The following is a 19,278-nucleotide window of genomic DNA, read 5'->3' as shown; positions in this document are numbered from 1 at the left end:
AGGATTCTGAATTCGGATTAGATCACAAAATCCAATCTTGGTTTTGATCTGGATCAAATCCTCAGTTTTTTTGTTCAACATTTTCCCAAAAAGCTTAACATTTCATTGACTTTTCCCAGCCTGGAAATCACCTTTTGAAATCTCCCTAACACTTTCGGGTGGGAATCCTGTTAATTTGAGTTAATTAGGCACCTGGCCTTAATTTGTGTCCCGTGTGTCTATATAAACTCCTGCAGTGCGTTTTCCCAACCGGCTAAGCGAAAAATGGCTACATATGGTAACGAGACAGTCGACAACTACCTTTACTCTTCCTACAACCCTTATTCCTACAAATACCCCAAGTTCAAGGGCTGGAGACAGAAAGCTTACATCGCCAACTACGGTGAGGGCGAGACCTACTTCGATAATTACCACAGGGCACAGCTGAAGTCCATCTTGTCTCAGATCAACCCGAACCTCACCCCGCGCCTGAGGAAAGCCAACACTAAAGACGTAGGGATCCAGGTCAACCCGAAAACCGACGCGTCCATCCAGTGCTCTCTGGGCCCGCGGACCCTTCTGGCCCGGAAGCGCGATGCCCTCCGCCAGCGGCGACAGGAGGTCCAGACCCCAGGGAGTCCCATAAGCGGCGGCGTGCGTTTTCCGCGCACTCAAGCCGTTTACTCTCCGGTCGAGTCCAGGAGACTAGTGTCCCTCTTCAGAGAAGAGGAAGAGGAGAAGGGCACGGAGCCCGAGACCCCTGAGACGGTGGACAGCGGAGAGAAGGTGAAGAGTGCTGAGAAAGACGAGAGCAAAGAGGGCGAGGACAGCGTGAAGGAACCGCTTAGTCCCGAGAAAAACGAAAACAAACAGACGGAAACAAATGAGGAGAACAGAAACGAACCAGTGACAGCCGGACAAGACGAAGCCAAGTCTAAGGCTCGCGTGAGGTTCCAGGTGAGAGACATGGGTTCTCCTTGAAATATTTATCCATTTTAGCTATTCACAAATGCGGTTAGTGTTTTAACTTGTTTTAATGCAGTTTTTGGAGCAGAAGTATGGCTACTACCATTGCAAAGACTGCAACCTACGCTGGGAAAGTGCTTATGTGTGGTGTGTGCAAGGTACAAACAAGGTAATGGGCAGTTTAAATATTCATAACCAATGTAGTACAAGTTAAAACTAACATTTTCCACTTATCTTGTTGCAGTGTTAGTAAATCTAACTATTACTAACTTCACGGTCTCTCTTAAAGGTGTATTTCAAGCAGTTTTGCAGAACATGTCAGAAATCATTCAACCCATACCGGGTTGAGGACATAACATGTCAGGTAAACTAGTCCTGCTATAGAAATTCTCAACCAGTGGTCCTGAGGCATCTATTGGACCTGTGCAGACTTTAAGACTTCCTAAAAAATAAAGTACTGAAACCTCTTTATTGAAAACACTGGTCTCAAAACCTAACTGTAAATAAGTAGCTTGGTGTTTCTGTATAGATCACTTACAGATTTGTTCATTCACTGCTCTTTTTCCACTTAACTACAAGTAAAATTCATTTTCAGACTTGTAAGAAGACTCGCTGTACATGTCCTGTTACATCACGTCATGTGGACCCCAAAAGACCTCACCGACAGGATCTGTGTGGCCGCTGCAAAGGCAAGCGTCTCTCCTGTGACAGCACATTCAGCTTCAAATACATCATCTAGCACCCCTGTCCGCTTGGTTGTTGCCCAGCTGGATTGTCTCTGCACTCTTGCTGCTCAAATACTGCAGTGGGGATCCATCAGTCACTACGGTCTCATTTGTTTTTGTTTTTGCTTTAATTTGTACTTGCAGTAACTGTAGGTGCCAATTTCAAAAAATGAAAATAAAAATGGGAATTACTAGCACATCTGAAGTGTTTTCTATGAACTGCTCTGCAGCAGGGTGATGTGAGAGGTTGACAGTTTGTACAATTCTAAAAGCATTTTTGTGCCTAAAAGTCCAGCAGACTAGATTTGTATTAACCTATGGGTGTCCAGACTTGGTCCTGGAGGGCTGGTGTCCTGTTTGGCTCCAACTTTCAACACACCTGCTTGGAAGTTTCTAGTATGTATAGTAAGACCTTGATTATCTGGTTTATGTATTTAATAGGGGTTGAGTGGAATCACCCCTGTTTTAATCTCAAAACCGTTCTGAGAGAATGCATATCTCAAATTTTTCAAATTGAAGTCAAAAGAATTAAGTAAATATTGAGACTTTTGACCAAGAAGAGTTAATGTGAGGGTGTTATCTTGCCCTATATGTGTCCTTGGCTTGCAACTTACACTATTACTGCACTATATAGGCTTTTCTACAGAATTGGTTCTAAGACCGTGTTTGAGACATCTTCCACAAATTTTGTATGTATGCATACTGTATAAAATATCCAAGGTACACATTTCTAGTAATTGTGCAGTTATGTTGTGACTGCACATTTTCAGCAACCACATCTCATTACTGCATTTTAACCCATATGCAAAAACACTACTAAAACATATTCTACTAACTGTACAAACATTTTAATTCCCCCAAATAAAGGATTGTGCGTTCCCCTTTTGTCACTTCCAAAACAATGATCACACCTCGTACCTATGATGGAGACAGGAATATTTCCTGATCATAAATGTAGGGGTGTAGTTAAAATCAGTTTCAGCCAATGGACTAAAACATACACCGTTTTGATAGTGACATGAAAATGTGGGACATTTTTTTTTAAAACATAGTTTTTATAATTTACAATGAAAATAATTTTCAAAATAAAATGATATTTTTAAAAACAACAATGGGATAAAATGCCAGAATTATTTTATCTCATAAATTAAAATTTAGGGATTAGGGTTTGAAACAGCCACCTCCCAATTACAAGTATCCAGTAAATGATGATTTTATATACATTAAGCTTACTGATATTTTAAATATTATTGTGGGTTTCAAAAGATAATAGAAGGATCTTAGTGAACATCTAAGATTTGAATACTTAAAAGCTTTTTAAATGTGTTTTTCTGTGCTGTACTTCGTCACATCTTCAAACTACTATGACTTACTTGAATTAACTTTTTGTAATTTTTTTTTTTAAATTTAAGGATACATCCTTTGAAAATGTGACTACCTTGTAAAGATCATGCATTTAAATCTATAATCAGTTAAACATTTAGTCGAATATTTTCTGACTAAATATTTTGAATGACCGATTCAGGTTGTTTGGTTTATATACAGTGGTTAAGTTTACAGAATGCCTTAAATGGACAAATGGTTAAGTGATTAACCAAAAAAGTTTTTGCATCACAAGGTGCGTTTCCATTACAGATTTGCGCAAAACTTTGGCGATATTTTATAAATGTTGATAATAAAGTATTGCGAAATGACAACGTTTTTATTAACGTATTTATTATCCTCTCGAGATAAATCATGGCAGCAGATTTTGGTGGGATTTGGATGGATTTTGGCTTTATTTATTTAAATGCGAAAAAGCCGTTTCCATTGCAGTTTTGCGAAATATTCCTTTTTCGAATTGCCTGAAAAACCACATGTGAACGTAAAAACTTTTTTGCGATATATGGGAGTTTGCGAAATTGAGGCATTTCCATTAGACGTCTTTTCAATTCGCAATTTAAATTTGAGCATCTTGAAGGGCAATGGAAACGCAGCTACAGTAACTTAAAAATATCCACAACGTTGGGTTGTTGCCTAGATAAATTCATGATTTTTGCCAAAATATTGTTAGAATTAGTTTCAGAACATTTTATTTCCAGTTGATATATGATAAAAGGATTGACAGCCAATCCTCCCTACTCTAAAACGCAGAAGTAAGCCTATGGGTGAGATTTCCAGTTCATTATCCGCTATAGGGAAATAACGTGAAGAATAACATGCAGTAAACAGTAAAAATGTTTGCACTACAAACCAGTGTGTTCGTAATTAAGATTATACATTAAAATAACATGGTAAGACACCAATTTGCAATACGAAGCAGCAAAATGAGCTGTTTTGTACAGCTAAAAATAGCTGGACGCAGATGAGACCGGAAGCCAGACCCATAAAATTTACAAATGGCTGCGCCCACTCTTACAGGAAAAATAAGGTGGATACATGTACTGCCGATTGGATTAATAACTGGATATCTACAATAAAACACTGATGATTATTAAAAACCAGCAGGAAATGAACTGAGAAAAAGCCAGCATTGCTTATAATCAGATTTTTATTTAACAGTACAGGGAAAAGCAGATAAATCAGATGACAAACAAAGACAAACCAGAGAGAAATGTGAGAGGGGGGAAAAAGAAAAGGAAAAAAAAAAAAATAATAAAAAAATGGGATAATGCACTTCTAGATAAAAACTATATTTTTCCAGGTAAATAATATATCCATTAAATAATTAAGAACAGCATTCAAAATGTACCAAACAAGCAACAGAAGAGATCTCCCAGAGGAATGAATACAGTGAACGTTTTATTTCTCAATGTGCCACGACAGATTAAACGTTTCCCCCCCTTTACGTTTGCGGTTACCGCTTTGTCTCTTGGAGTTCGGCAAGCAAAGTGCAGTGCCTTACGTCGCAGAGCCCACAAACCCTCAGTGCAGCCCTGAGTCTAGGGTTAAGACAGAGCCAACATGGACAAACACTAGCCCCAGTTTCCCCTCAGCAGGGGCTCCGGCGGGGCCTCGGCTGGGGGGACTTTGAGCCAACATGGAGATCACAGTGGGTATCAAGGAATGCATATGACAAAGCTCGGCCGAGCAGCTGAGCTCGTTCGTCGGGAAATATTGAAGATTAAGGTGGCGTGTTATCGTAAGGGAGAGGGCAGCCCGTGACTCGCGTACATCCCAACGGCTATTCGACTATTTTTTGCATTAGTCATGACCCTCTACTGAGCTCTCTCTGATTGAACAGTGCATTACACAAATGTACAAGGAAAAATACTGCTTTTACACTATACATTTTCTAAAATATATACAGAGTAAAATAAGTTATTGATATTTCCATGAGTTGCAGCCAGTCTGCACTTCACCTGTGCATCTCGGTTTGTTAACGTGCATGTATGAGAGAGAACGGGTGTGCAAATATCAGTCCATGTCAAACGCACTCGCACGCACACGCTCGCACTCGTCCTCGCACGCGCACACAAGAGTCTATGGTTTCCTACAGGCAGCTACTTATTTGGTTATAGATTAAGGGTTTCGTAAGAGCGGCCCAGTGAAAGCTGAAAGTTCTCCCCAATGCAGGTCAATAAAGTTAAACAGATAAACCTCTCTTTATACGGAGGGTATAGCCCCCCAAGCTTACAATTACATGTTAAATATCCTAACATTTACAACCTAAGACTGTTAAAAAATACATTTCTCAAAAAAATATTTGTGTTGCAGGCTTCTCTTTCAAGCATGCTTATCGCGATCGCCGATGCGACAGTCTCGCTGATCCATCGCGATACTCTGATTCTCACAACAACGCTCCCAATCCCATCTCTGCCCCAGTGCATAATGGGGCAGACGGATGCGGATCGCTCATAAAAGGCCACCGCCTAGAGGTCAAAAGGTCATTCCGCCAAAAAAGCTTCAAATTTAGCATCATTATCGCCCAGTGTCCCTCCTAATGGTTCTTGACCAGTCCTTCGTACTTTTTTTTTCTGACATCTGGAGAAGTTAAACTATTGGAGAAAGGGGGGAGGAAAAACGTGGTACGTGCGTAATAGTTTTGAGTAACTAATATCCACACATTCTTTAGCCCTTTGAGGTGAAGTCTATGTGAAAACCCCCAAACCCGCCGCCCCGGAGGAAGAGAAGAGTCGAGTTCGTCGACGCTCTCACAGTCCAGTGCTGAGGACTGTGTTTTGCGTGTCGATTTGCGTCTGGATGTGGGCCGTGGGGGTCGGGGACAGGATGCGCGTCTGGTGGGTGTGCGGGTGCGTCTGAGCCTGGCAGAGAGCTTCGCGGATCTGAAGGTTGAGCTCCATGAGGCGCGCGCTGGCCTGAGAAAGATCCCTGCTGGGGCCCACCACGGCCAAACAGCCCGTCTGACCTAGAGTTTGGTGCCTGAAGTAAATGTGCAGCAGCGTCTGCACCGCATCATCCCTCTTGCTGCCAAATATGTCATTGGGCCACAGGCACCTGAGGGAATGAAGGAAGTAAGAGATACAGAAGGTGGGTTTATAGAGAAAAACAGATATAGGAAGAACATTTATGCAAAAGAGATCTACAGCAGGTCAACAAGATGCTTAAAGGATTAGTTCACTCCTGAATTCAAATTTCTTGAATATTTACATATTAAGAAAAATTAAGGGTTTTGAGGAAAACATTTCAGGATTTTTCTCCATATAGCTTTAAAGGGCTCTACATGATCCCAGCTGAGGACCCGAGCCATTTTGTAAAAAACAAACAAACAAATAAACAAACATTTATTTACTTTTTAACCACAAATGCTCATCTTGCACTAGTTCTATGATGTGTGTCTGTGACTTCCCGCATTATGTAATCACATAAGGTTAGGTTAGGGCGAAAAACTTTATTTCATTTTTTCTCCAACTTCAAAATCATCCGATGTTTTTAATTTTTTTTTGTATAGGGTATTTGACTTTCTTTGCACGTTCGCTTTGTAAACAGTGGGTCGGTACTTCCACCTATATCACGCATGATCTTTCCAACGCAACAACAATACATGAAGTCACTGACACAGAGCTAGTGCAAGATGAGCATTTGTGGTTAAAAAGTATCTATACATATTTTTTTTTTTTTTTAGAAAATGACCAATCGTTTTGGTAGACAAAACACTTATTCCTCAGCTGTGATCATGTAGAGTCCTTTAAAGCTGCATTGAAACTGCAATTTGGACCTTCAACCCACAAATCCCCATTGAAGTCCACTATATGGAGAACAATCCTAGAATGTTTTCTGCAAAATTTCTTTTTGATTGATGAAAGAAAGACACATATTGGATGACATAAAGGTGCACATATTATCAGGAAATTTTAATTCTGGAGTGAACTAATCCTTTAATTCCATTATTGATCCAAACTTGTCAATTGTGAAATCGGCCAATCAGAATACATTTATTTTTGGACCAGTCGAGATTTTGGACCAGTAACGTTGTAATATGGGGAGAACTACTCAGGAAGTGGATGAAAATATGCTCCATCGCCTGTCACATCTGGTTAGAATGAAAAACTATTAAAAGGAGTTAAATAAGAATTTCTTGATACTTAATAGCTAAGCGCTAGTTATATGAAAGCATGTTTATATTTATTATTAAAGTTGTCATGCCATAATTCGATCTTCTGGTGAAACAATAGACTAGTGATCAATGTTGGACTTCACCAATCATTTAGTTGCTTAAGCTTCAGATCCTTTCTTAGAATCACCTGAAATCGTACAGCACATTCAGATCTGCCTCTATCAAATCAACAACTGATGGACAGAATCAAATCCACGTCCACATTTTTTTCTGTTCTGATAATCTGTTAAACCATTCCACATTACAATATTTCAGCTTCACTGCAATGCTAAAAACACCATAAAATCAAAATTGACAACCCTTATTTTTTAATGAAATATTGTGCTGTTTAATTTAATGTTGCATGATATTTAAAGAGAGAATTCACCCAAAAATGAAAATTCTGTCTTCAGTTACTCACTCTCATGTCATTCCCAACCTCTAAGAATATCGTTTTATCTTCAGAACACAAATTAAGATATTTTTTATGAAATCCTAGAGCTTTCTGACTCTGCATAGATGTGTATGCATTCCTCTGCTTGTAAGCAAGGCACAGCACAACAATATCCCTACTATCTTTCTGGGTCTTGAACATGTCAGTTGTGTTGCTGTCTATGCAGAGTCAGAAAGCTCTTGGATTTCATCAAAAAGATCTTAATTTGTGTTCTTAATTTGTGTTAATTTGTGTTAATTTGTGAACGAAGGTCTTACAGGTTTGGAACAAAATTGGAACAAAATGACATTAATGAACTAACCCTTTAATTTGGATATACGTCTCTATACGGTTTCACTGTGACTTTAAAGTCTAGTTATCTTACCTGAAGGCTTTAACTTGAGCAATGGCTGTGGTGAAGTCCCGTGCTCTAAGGCTCTCTATGAGTGAGTGGATGGCTGTCTCTGTGCTTGACTGGTCCACTTCAAACTCAGCCACTCCCTCCTGTCCATCACCTACTGACTCCGCCTCCTTCAGACAGCTCTCTAGTATGGCCAGCTCCTCTGACATGTTAGTCACCTGAGAAACACACAAGCACCAGGACATTTTAAATCAATATTTGGTCAATATTCTCACAAGTCGGACTAAACCACTCATGAAAAACGACCAGCTTGCCAGTAGGCAATCAATCAGTTGACAAAATCATTAAAGCATATCACATTAAGCATAAACATATTGAAACCGAAATTCTTAAGGGAATGCATATTAACTCAAAACCGGGTTGTTCAAAGCTAAATATGTGACTATTTTTCCAAAATATGTCAGGAGTGAGCAGAGGGGGCTGATGGGTGAAGGGGGTGAGCATGCAAAAATGGCAGGAACAAAAAGAATCTAAGCTACTTTTCTCTTCCGTCCTCCGCTCAGATGTCGATGGACACACTTTTCAATCACACACTGAATGCATAATGTGTCAAACTTTCTAGAAGCATTAAAAACACTAATAACCCATTATTATTAAATCAGTATTTAGTCAATATTCTCACAAGTCACACTAAGCCACTCATGAAAAATGACCACTTTGCCAGTAAGCAATCAATCAGTTGACAAAATCATTAAAGCATATCACATTAAGCATAAACATATTGAAACAGAAATTCTTAAGGGAATGCGTATTAACTAAAAACTAGGTTGTTCAAAGCTAAATATGTGACTATTTTTCTTTTATGCCAAAAATCATTGGGATATTAAGTAAAGATCACGTTCCATGAAGATATTTTGTACATTTTCTACCTTAAATATATCAAAAGATAATTTTTGATTAGTAATACGCATCGCTAAGAACTTCATTTGAACAACTTTAAAGGTGATTTTCTCAATATTTTGATTTTTCACACCCTCAGATTCCAGATATTTAAATGGCTGCATCTAAACCAAATATTGTCCTATCCTAACAAACCATACATCGATGGAAAGCTAACTGATTCATCTTTCAGATGACATATACATCTCAATTTAAAAAAACTGACCCTTATGACTGGTTTTGTGGACCAGAGTCGCATATGAGAACTGTTGATTTCTACATAACAGAGGTCACTGAGGTCTGTGTGTGTATGTGTGCAGTCTATAAAGCGTAAGTGAGTTAGTATCGATGAGCGATAAGCTGAATGGCTTTGCTCTGGTCTGTGTTAAGTATATCAGTCTCTCTCAGTGGGCATAATGAAGTTAAGCTGCACTGAGATCATTATGTGCATTCAGACCTTCATGTGTGTCCATACTTGCACACATTAGCACAAACGACCACAAAACCCAGAAAGAAAACTGACCAGCTTCTCTCTATATGTGTGTGCAGACAAACACAACAACGCGTGAACAACAAACCTCTGCCTCTCTCTTGATGTGGTCCACTCTGCTGATGAGTTTGCAGTAGGCCTGAAAGAGCAGCAGGAGCTGGAAATGCAGCTTATATAAACGTCGACACAACTCCAGCTCCTAAAAAACAGACAGAGAGAAAGAAAGAACATGACACCATCACCTTAACATCTTTAGTTTTAATCATCTGCACAGTCAGCGGCAAAACAGCATGATTGGATGAACGAGCAGCAAGATGAATGAACAAATGGAGGGATAGACGGATGGATGAACATCCTGGCTTTGAGACGGAGAGAAGGGTTAGCAAGGTTACACCCTGGTGAATCATTTTGTAAAACGTGGACCATGTGTGATTCCCTTATCAAAACGAAACCCTAAAAAAGTGATGTTTCTGGAAAATATCAGATTTGAATTGCACGATCCAAAATATGTCAGGAGTGAGCAGAGGGGGCTGATGGGTGAAGGGGGTGAGCATGCAAAAATGGCAGGAACAAAAAGTATCTAAGCTACTTTTCTCTTCCGTCCTCCGCTCAGATGTCCATGGACACACTTTTCAATCACACACTGAATGCATAATGTGTCAAACTTTCTAGAAGCATTAAAAACACTAATAACTCATTAGCGAATTAGCATTTAGGTAGCAAAGTCAACACTGTAAGTATGCAGAACTCATTTAAGCCATTAAATCATGAAGTTCATTAATGAAGCATGTAAATGATCATGAATTAGACACATCTGTAGTGGTGTTAAGAGATCACATGTAGGTGTGGTACTGAATTCTGATTGGTTGAGAATGACTGTGAAAATCAGTGAAGAACAGATGAATGTTCAGTGTGCGTGGCTGAATTGAAATGATTGTGACAGGCTCTAAAATATGATAAACCACTTACTGCTAACATTTCCATTTGCTAAGCAAGAAGGACAGCAGGTCACAAAAAAAGAGGAAACAGGAAATGAGAGAAACACCAAAAATTAGTGTGCTGATAACACCAGGACCACCATAAGAAAGATAGAGAGAGTAATACTGCATTCTGTTGATAATTAACACTGACACAAGAACTGCAGTCACATGCAATGCATTCTAGGAGGAGCAATGACTTGATGTTTTCCCCAGTTTCATGTACAGTACATTTGTAACATTGCTAAATATATGCACAACTGAAAAGGGGAATTAAAGAGAGCCAGAGAGGTTGAGACAAATAGAATTCCAGTAAGAGAGAGAAATTTCAACTGTGGCTTCACAAAATTGCAAAAGCGTTTAACATCACAGAAAATAAAAATATGTTTGGGACAGCAGTGACAAAGATGAATAGAGGAATAAGACATGGAGAGCATAAAGGTCATTTAGCCTCTACTATAAAAGATGAACTGACAAAGAAACAATGCTTACATAGTCTTCATATGCCGGTTTGGTGCTCAAAAAACATTTCCTTTACTAATACTGAAAACATTGTTCCTTAAAGGTAACTCTAGGTATTAAGACTTATATGGCTTAATATAATGTAAATAATGTCTCTTACTGAAATATGTAGTAGAAAACCCATGAAAGATTTATGTTATTTTAAAAAATTCACATTGTTTTATACATATTTTGGACTGTGGGGGGCGCCATTATTTTGATGACGTGCAATGGTTGCACTCAGTGGGCTACTGGCGCTACCTGTTGCGATTTTTTCCGCAACACAACTCAGAAAATAAAATACTGATACGATGACCACAGCTACTGAAAGAGCCTACAGGTGGCGATGGATATAAGCGCAGGCTTAAACTAAATGCCGTACCATTGATTTTCCCCATAAGGAGTCCATACGCCCCCGGATATTGAGTGAGATTTCAGTGGCTGCGGCATCATGACAAGCGTCGGCATGTTTACATCCTGCCAGGATGGCATCTAGTGTTTCTTGTCTCTACCGTTTGTAAGTTCTTTCAGTAGCTGTGGTCTACTAAAAGCCTCAATTTGTCGTCGTATCAACATTTTATTTTCTGAGTTGTGTATTTAGAGTTGTACTGTGGTAAAAATAGCAACAGCTATTTTAAATGACATAAGTCTTTAAAGGAGAACACCACTTCCAGAACAACAATTTACCATTTGTTTTTTTACTCACCCCCTTGTCATCCAAGATGTTCTGTCTTCAGTCATGAAGAAATTATGGTTTTTGAGAAAAACATTTCCGGATTTTTCTCCATATAATGGACTTCATTGGTACCTTGAATTTGAACTTCCAAAATGTATTTTAAATGCAGCTTTAAAAGGCTGTAAACGATTCCAGCTGAGGAAGAAGGGTCTTATCAAGCGAAATGATCAGTCATTTTTTCGAAAAACTAAAAATTTGTATACTTTTTAAGCACAAAAGCTCATATAGCACTAGCTCTGGGATGTGTGTTCATGACGCTACGAATCACGTCTAAGTTCATCGTCTGTGTACTCCGGCTCAAAAAGGTAAAGTATGGCAAAAAAAACTCCATCTCATTTTCTCCTACAACTTCAGAATCGACATTGTTGTACCTTTTAGTTTGTAAACAGCGTTTGACTTACTTGCACTTCTTTAGTCTTTGTGCATTCGCTTTGTAAACACTGGATCTGTAGTTCCACCTACGGTCCGTGTGACCTTTTGACGCAATCCCATAGTACGCAGCATCATGGACGTACATCCCAGAACTAATGCTACACAAGCTTTTGTGCTTAAAAAGTATACAAATTTTTATTTTCAGAAAAAAAAAACAAACAAACAAACAAACAAAAAAAAACGATTGTTTCGCTAGATAAGACCCTTCTTCCGGCTGGGATTGTTTAGAGCCCTTTGAAGCTGCATTTAAACTACATTTTGGAAGTTCAAAAATCGGGGCACCAATGAAGTCAATTATATAGAGAAAAATTATGAAATGCTTTCCTCAAAAACCATAATTTCTTCACGACTGAAGACAGAAAGACATGAACATCTTGGATGACAATGGGGTGAGTAAACTATTTGTAAATTGTTGTTCTGAAAGTGGACTTCTCCTTTAATGGGTTTTCTACTACACATTTTAGTAAGAGACAATATTTACGTTATATTAAGCCATACAAGTCTTAATACCCAGGGTTCCCTTTAATATCTTTGTATAAGCCATAATACTTTCTTCAGCCTAAAAGTTCCAAAGTGTTTATTTGAAAAATCTTTTGTAACATTATAAATGTCTATACTTGTAACTTTTCAATTTAATGTGTCCTTGTTGGATAAAATAATTGTTGGATAATTTATTTCAAAAAATATTACTGAGCCCAAACTTTTGTTCATTTTTGGAGAAAATGTACTGAATTGTGTGGGATGTGCAGAACTTTGGCAGAAATCTGTGGCACCAATTCTGTGTGGGCCCAGTTATGAGTAACAGAAAATATCGGCTTTCTTGAATCACCTTTGCTTACATTCTTACAGAAGTTCTTCCATTCTTTTTTTTAAATATGAAAAGAATCGTTTAGAGCACAAATGCTGACATTCGTGTGCTCAAACAGAAACATGCATTGAGGTGAGAGTGTGGAAGTGTTTTTTTATACCTGAGCTTGAGTGTTGGGTCGCTGGTTACTGTCTTTATCACCGAAGGTCTTCCTGCAGTTATCCAACCACTGTGAGGGGAAAGCAAAAATGAGATACCTTATTACCAAAAAGCAGTGGAAATTTCTAGTATTGTGAACGTGAGCAAAGACAAATGATGTTTCTGTGAGCGTAAAACAGAAATAGAAGGAGAGACGAATAGTGCGTATGGGGGTGTGCGTGAGGTAAATTTAATAAGAGTCTGCTACTTAGCAAATTAAAGAGGGTCTGTTTAAGCACAGAGGGGGTCGGCACATAATGCTCTAGAGGCAGGGCCAGTGCCTCATCCAATTACTGTCCTCTAGTCATCCACTATCCCATCTGCCCCCTCTACTCTCCATCCTGAGCCTGTCTGCCCAGCTAAATGATTTAGGACCGTTGTGAGGCTATTCTTAGTGAGTGCGCATGGAGAGAAATTGGCTGCTGTAGATCCTAGATGGGTGCTAACGGAAACTAACGCTGGCTAAATCAACTCACATCCTGATATGATTTAGTAGCCAACAATAACTGCAAAGAGACGTCAAGGAGATTTTTATGATCCTGCACTGTCAGCTTATTCTCCTCTGCTGTCTTTCCTCCACTGCATAACCTCAAGATCACCCTTTAAAGATGGAATTTTAACTAACATACTGCACAGGTAACTCCCATATTGTTGAGAGACTACCAGAATTATGTAAATCTGAAAACCAGTGTACAGTTTCAGACTTAATGGAAGTAAAAACATTCTTTCAATATTGCATCAGATTTAAAGAAAGTTTTGGTTTTGTTCCTTACTCTTTTACTTCAAAATACTTTATTTTAAGTACACAAACAGCAATATTTTACACTGATATATTACTGAAGTTAGTATCTCACCTGTTCGGCTGCTTCTCTCTTGCAGTTGTAAGTGTCCAGATGCTCTTGTAACTCCAACACACTGAACTTCAGAGTTTCCAAGAGCCCACAGGAGACCAGCTACACACAGAAACACACAGTTTAACAGTTGACTAGATATACCATATAATATGTTGTATTATTGCATACTAACACACAGTAAATAAAAGATTTGGCATTGATATGATCTTTGTAAACAGGCAAGTGTAAATACACAAATATCAATATCTGTCATTTTTAGGTGTGAGGTGCAGAGGAAGTGTGCACTTACAGTTTCAGCATCCAGCAGGACTGTAGGGCACTGAGAACAGGAGGTCATGACCTCTAGAGAGCTTAGAAACTGGTTTCCCATTCGCTGGAGCCCCTCGCCAAGGAATCGTACTGAGGCGTGGGTAATCGAGTCAAATTTCCTCTGAATGTGCTAAAGAGACAGGAGAAAATCAATTCAGTACTGCAGAAAAACATTAAACCAAATAAAACATTAAACCAAAAGGTAAATATCACACAAAATTGATTATGAAATAATTAATTGTGTATTAAGGATGCATAAAACGCAAGCAATTATATTATCTGTATGGAAAGACTGTGAAGTCTGACAGTTCATTGCAAAAATGCTTAAAATGGTGATTTAAAATGCTGGAAATGACATTTGTGCATGATGGTTCAGTACTGTTGAAAATTTTAAGTAGACAAGTTTTTACTTGTCCAAACAGCCAAAAATGTCCAGTCAGAAGTTTTTGAACAGTAAGATTTTTTTTAATGTTTTTAAATAAGCTCACCAAGCCTTCATTTATTTGATCCAAAGTACAACAAAAACAGTAAAATTCTGAAACATGTTTACTATTTAAAATAACTGTATTCTATTTGAATATATATTAAAATGCAATGTATTTCTGTGATTTCAAAGCTGAATTTTTAGCATCATTACTCCAGTCACATGATCCTTCAGAAATTATTCTAATATTCTGATTTGCTGCAAAAAACATTTATTATTATTATTATGTTGAAAGCAGCAGAGTAGATTTTTTGATGAATAGAAAGTTCAGAAGAACAGCATCACTTAGTCTTCATCATCACTTTTGATCAATTTAAAGCATCCTTGCTAAATAAAAGTATTAATTTTCAAATTTCAAATTTCAAAAAAACTATATATACACACTGACTCCAAGTTTTTGAATGGTATAGTGTATAATGTTACAAAAGCCCTTTATTTCAGATAAGTGTTGATCTTTGGATCTTTCTATTCAAAGAATCCTGAAAAAAAAATTACTCAACCATTTTAAATATTGACAATAATAATAAAAATGTTTCTTTAACAGCAAATCAGCATATTAGAATGATTTCTGAAGGATCATGTGACATGTGAAGAGTAATGAGTAATGATGCTGAAAATTTAGCTTTGATCAAAGGAATAAATTACATTTTAAAATATATTCAAATAGAAAACAGTTATTTTAAATAGTAAAAATATTTAACATTTTAAAAACATTAAAAAAAATCTTGCTGTTCAAAAACATTTGACTAGTAGTGTATGGTTTATAAATGCAAGTAAACCTCTATTCAAAAGTTTGGGGTTGGTAAGATTTTTAAAAATGTTTTTTAAAGAAGTCTCTTATGCTTACAAAGGCTGTATTTATTTGATAAAAGCACAGTTAAAAAGCAATACTATGAAATATTAAAAATAAGAATAACTTTTCTATTTAAATATATTTTAAAGCTGAATTTTCTGCATTATTATTTCAGTCTTCAAAGGAATAAATGCTATCAGAAATCGTTTGTAACATTATAAATGTCTTCTGCAACATCTGATCAATTCAATTAATCCTTGCTGAATAAAAGTTTCCAGATTTTTTAACTGTAGTGTATCTGCAGAAAACTATATATTATTACTCATGTAACATGCATGTACACACTCACAAATACAATTTTTTTTTTTTTTTTTTTTTTTTTTTTTTTTTTACCTGGAAGAGTCGTGAGAACACATGGAAGGTGTAAACAGCACAAGACCCATCCGAGTCGGACAACATCTGGTTGACATGGCAACGCCAGGCGTCCTCCTCGTCATCATAGGCTACGGGTTGGAACGCTGCCAAAATAGCCGAAAGAAAGGGCGACGGAGGTGGCGAGGCCTGGAGTTCAGGAAAGCCGTCTGCGTCACCTTCATCTTGACTGTAAACACAGATGTAAAGAGCAAGACTCAGACACATATAGACACACGAGTACCAACACAAAGCATTACATCATCAAAAAACGTAAACAGAGACATGCTGTTCTTTCTATTAAGCTCTCCCTCCTCTCTCTCTTTCTCTCTCTCACTGCAGATGTCCTGTGCTGCAGTGTTAATACAGTCCAAATCTACTGCAGAGGCATAGAAAAACAACATAAGCACACAAAGACAAACACACACTTACAGGCCTGTAGGGCCGAAGAGCTTGATGAAGCAGACCGAATAGAAGAATCTGAGACCAGTGCTGCTGAAAGACGTGGAGGACATTGCCTTCATCTTCATCTTCACTAACAGCTTTTATCTATCCCTTCACTGTCTCCCTGCTCTGATGCTTTTTTCGCCGTTCCTTCTCCGAGCTTTTCACCTCACGTGTTCGCCTAAATTCTCCCGCTGCGTTTGTGACGTTCTCTGTTTTTCCCTCTCGCTCCCTCCCCCACTCGCTGCTGCGCCGCACAAGAGCGGTTCCCACACACGCCGCTACAGGCTCTCTTTCTGTTAAATGGATCTCAAGCATAGAAAGTTGCCAGGAAGAACTTAGAAAGACCCTCGTCGTGCAGTGCATGAGAAAAAAATCTAATTAGAGCCCTTTGTTGAATCACTGCCTATGATTTTTATTAATCGATCATGGGAGAGCTGGACACATCAGGGATTAGAGGATGATATATAGCACTGCAGAGGAAAGTGGAAGTGTGTATGAGAATGCGTGAATAAAGGAAGTTTGTGAGGGGGACTTTCTGATGTGCTTGTGTATAGATGGCTGACCTTCAAGAGCAATGATGTTGCCAAGTATGAGATCACCATTCACAGCGTTAATAAAACGCATCCTTATTATTCACGGCAGACGAGGAGCAATACGTTGAATGGATGTAAATGGTGCAGCAGTGAGCAAAAAAACAAGAGTGAACAGCAGTATAGCTGCAAATGGGGTCCAAACATTTTGTGATTTGATCACTTGGTGGCAGTCAGAAATGCATATGTACTGATCTGTATTGATCCAAAGAAAATAATGTGTTCATAATAAATACTAATTGCATTTGGAAGAAAATAACCGTCTGATGTAAAAATTTGGAAAAGCCCCATATTATGTACATATAAAACATATGTGACCCTGAACCACAAAACCAGTCTCAAGCAGCATGGGTATATTTGTAACAATAGCCAAAAATACATTGTATGGGAATTATCGATTTTTCTTTTATGCCAAAAATTAATAGGAGATTTTTGTTTAGTAATATGCATTGCTAAAATCTTCATTTGGACAATTTTAAAGGCAATGTTCTCAATATTTTTTTTTTTTTTTTTGCACCCTCAGGTTCCAGATTTTCAAATAGTTGTATCTCGGCCAAATATTGACATCAAAAAACGAAAATATAATAAATCTGCATGAAAGCAACAACACATATGTTGGGTATTTACACAAATTTTTCAAAAGTTTAAGGTTAGGAAGATTTGTATTTTTTTTTTTTTTTAGAAGTTATTAAAAATCAATGCTTTTACTCAGCAAGGATTAATTAAATCGATCAAAAAGGAGAGTAAAGACATTTACTATATAACAAAAGATTCTTTTTCAAATAAATGCTGTTCTTTGGAAACTTCCTATTATCAAAGAATCCTGAAAAAATGTCACATGGTTTCTACAAAAATATTAAGATTTGCCATCACAGGTATAAATTACGTTTTTACAAAAAAATTTAAATAGCAAAGAGCTATTTTAAATTGTAGTAGTATTTCACAATAATCCTGTTTTACTGTATTTGTTTTAATCAAACAAATGACTTTCAAAAACATTTTAAAATTTAGCTACAAGCAGTGATTACCAGGGTTCAAGCAGTTTAGGGCATTAAGCACATAAGCCTGTGACCACCAAATTAAAACATTTAAAAAAGCATTTTTGGCAAATACAGGTCATTTACCATAGAAATATGATGATTTTTAAAGTTTATGACTGTTATAGTGGCAGCTGTGGTCTGATCTCCATTAAACTTTGCATGCTTGGTAAGAATCACCTGTCGCATGTGCTCACCAGGTTTTGTGAAATTTTGAGTTTTCGTTTAGGCTTTATAAGCTTTTGTTAATTTTTGGACAGGCGCCTTTTCTAAACGACCCCGTTATAGCTTCCCAAAGAGTACATGTAAACTTTTTTTTGATAATCATTGACCTAGAGAGTCCAGAGAATTGTACTACAGTAATTTTTCTGGATTGAATGAAAAATCTAGGACTAGTTGCGAAAGTAGGTTTTTTTACATCATCTCAATCATTTGACAAACGATTTGATTGAAAGCAGTGGTTCTAGAAGCAAAGTTGTTCGGAATGAGGAGATCTATCATATTGTACGAATTTTGTATGTCAGTGTGGAAAACACTGCACAATATGCAATCGTTTACGCCCTTGAAAAATGTGATATCATCACCCAGTGACTGATTTTTTTCAAAATTCTTACAGACCTTTGTGGCCGTGAGTCAAACAGCCCCACTGAGTTTCATTCCGATCGACCTCCGTTAACGTTGTCTAATAGGTGCTCACAATTCATTAGTCGAAAGCGGCCATGTTTTTTGAGATATGCAAATGTCCTCATAAGACATTGCATACCAATTTTCATGCTGATTGGGCACATGGTTGCATTGTTATAGTCATTTGAAATATCTGAAAATGTCGTGATGATCGAATTTGAGCGTTTTGTCCAGTGTGAGGCAAGGATTCCAACAACATACGACACTTGAGACTTTATGGAATTATGAGTGACTTTATACTTTTGATCGCTGTAGTGCCCCCATCAGGCTGAACTCTGTGACTTACATTTTGGTCTGCCTGATCAGTTTTACCTTGGCCATTCTAACAATTACAAAAGGGTTTCAGAGCTATGCGCTTGAACCCCTAAAAAAACTTACTGACCCCAAACTTTTAAATGGTAGGGGACTCAATTAAATTTTTAAAAACATTTGGCCATTTGTGCTATTTTAATTCTACTACACTCTCAAAACATTTTGAGCAACTAGAGAACATCTTGGGTGCCATGACCAATAATATGGAATAAAAGGTGTCAGCCCAGCCTTTATATTTCATCATTGATCATTTCATGTTGCGCTTCTTGTGAGAAG

At 37.7% G+C, this 19,278-nt stretch overlaps 2 protein-coding genes across 9 annotated transcripts in view; one reads left to right on the top strand and one right to left on the bottom strand.

The window, feature by feature from the left end:
* The first annotated feature begins 232 nt into the window (after window positions 1–232).
* zar1 (zygote arrest 1) lies at window positions 233–1,867 on the top strand. Its single transcript, XM_051138254.1, has 4 exons — window positions 233–936; window positions 1,022–1,114; window positions 1,235–1,309; window positions 1,541–1,867. The coding sequence occupies exons 1-4, from the start codon at window positions 265–267 to the stop codon at window positions 1,682–1,684; spliced, it is 984 nt and encodes a 327-aa protein (XP_050994211.1). The 5' UTR covers window positions 233–264; the 3' UTR covers window positions 1,685–1,867.
* A 2,315-nt stretch (window positions 1,868–4,182) lies between these two features.
* Window positions 4,183–19,278, bottom strand: part of fryl (furry homolog, like) — a 112,806-nt gene continuing 97,710 nt past the window's right edge. For 6 of the 8 annotated variants that reach the window (XM_051138238.1, XM_051138234.1, XM_051138232.1 and 3 more), the window contains 8 exons: window positions 15,915–16,122; window positions 14,225–14,374; window positions 13,936–14,034; window positions 13,044–13,112; window positions 10,399–10,416; window positions 9,518–9,628; window positions 8,025–8,218; window positions 4,183–6,107 (listed from right to left, as the gene is read on the bottom strand). In XM_051138238.1, the coding sequence (XP_050994195.1) occupies window positions 5,804–6,107; window positions 8,025–8,218; window positions 9,518–9,628; window positions 10,399–10,416; window positions 13,044–13,112; window positions 13,936–14,034; window positions 14,225–14,374; window positions 15,915–16,122 (1,153 nt within the window). In that variant the 3' untranslated portion in view covers window positions 4,183–5,803. The remainder of the gene's footprint in view (window positions 6,108–8,024; window positions 8,219–9,517; window positions 9,629–10,398; window positions 10,417–13,043; window positions 13,113–13,935; window positions 14,035–14,224; window positions 14,375–15,914; window positions 16,123–19,278) is intronic. The other 2 variants (XM_051138233.1, XM_051138239.1) reach the window with 1 other exon arrangement.

Source organism: Labeo rohita, chromosome 20 (genome assembly GCF_022985175.1).
Source record: "Labeo rohita strain BAU-BD-2019 chromosome 20, IGBB_LRoh.1.0, whole genome shotgun sequence".
Classification (NCBI taxonomy): domain Eukaryota; kingdom Metazoa; phylum Chordata; class Actinopteri; order Cypriniformes; family Cyprinidae; genus Labeo; species Labeo rohita.
This window is presented reverse-complemented; position numbering and strand designations above follow the sequence as displayed.

Bases quoted from the DNA above. Each gene is read 5' to 3' on its own strand.
- zar1 (XM_051138254.1), top strand. From the start codon at position 265: ATGGCTACATATGGTAACGAGACAGTCGACAACTACCTTTACTCTTCC. The intron at 937-1,021 runs GTGAGAGACATG...GTTTTAATGCAG, and splicing joins AGGCTCGCGTGAGGTTCCAG to TTTTTGGAGCAGAAGTATGG. The intron at 1,310-1,540 runs GTAAACTAGTCC...ATTCATTTTCAG, and splicing joins TTGAGGACATAACATGTCAG to ACTTGTAAGAAGACTCGCTG.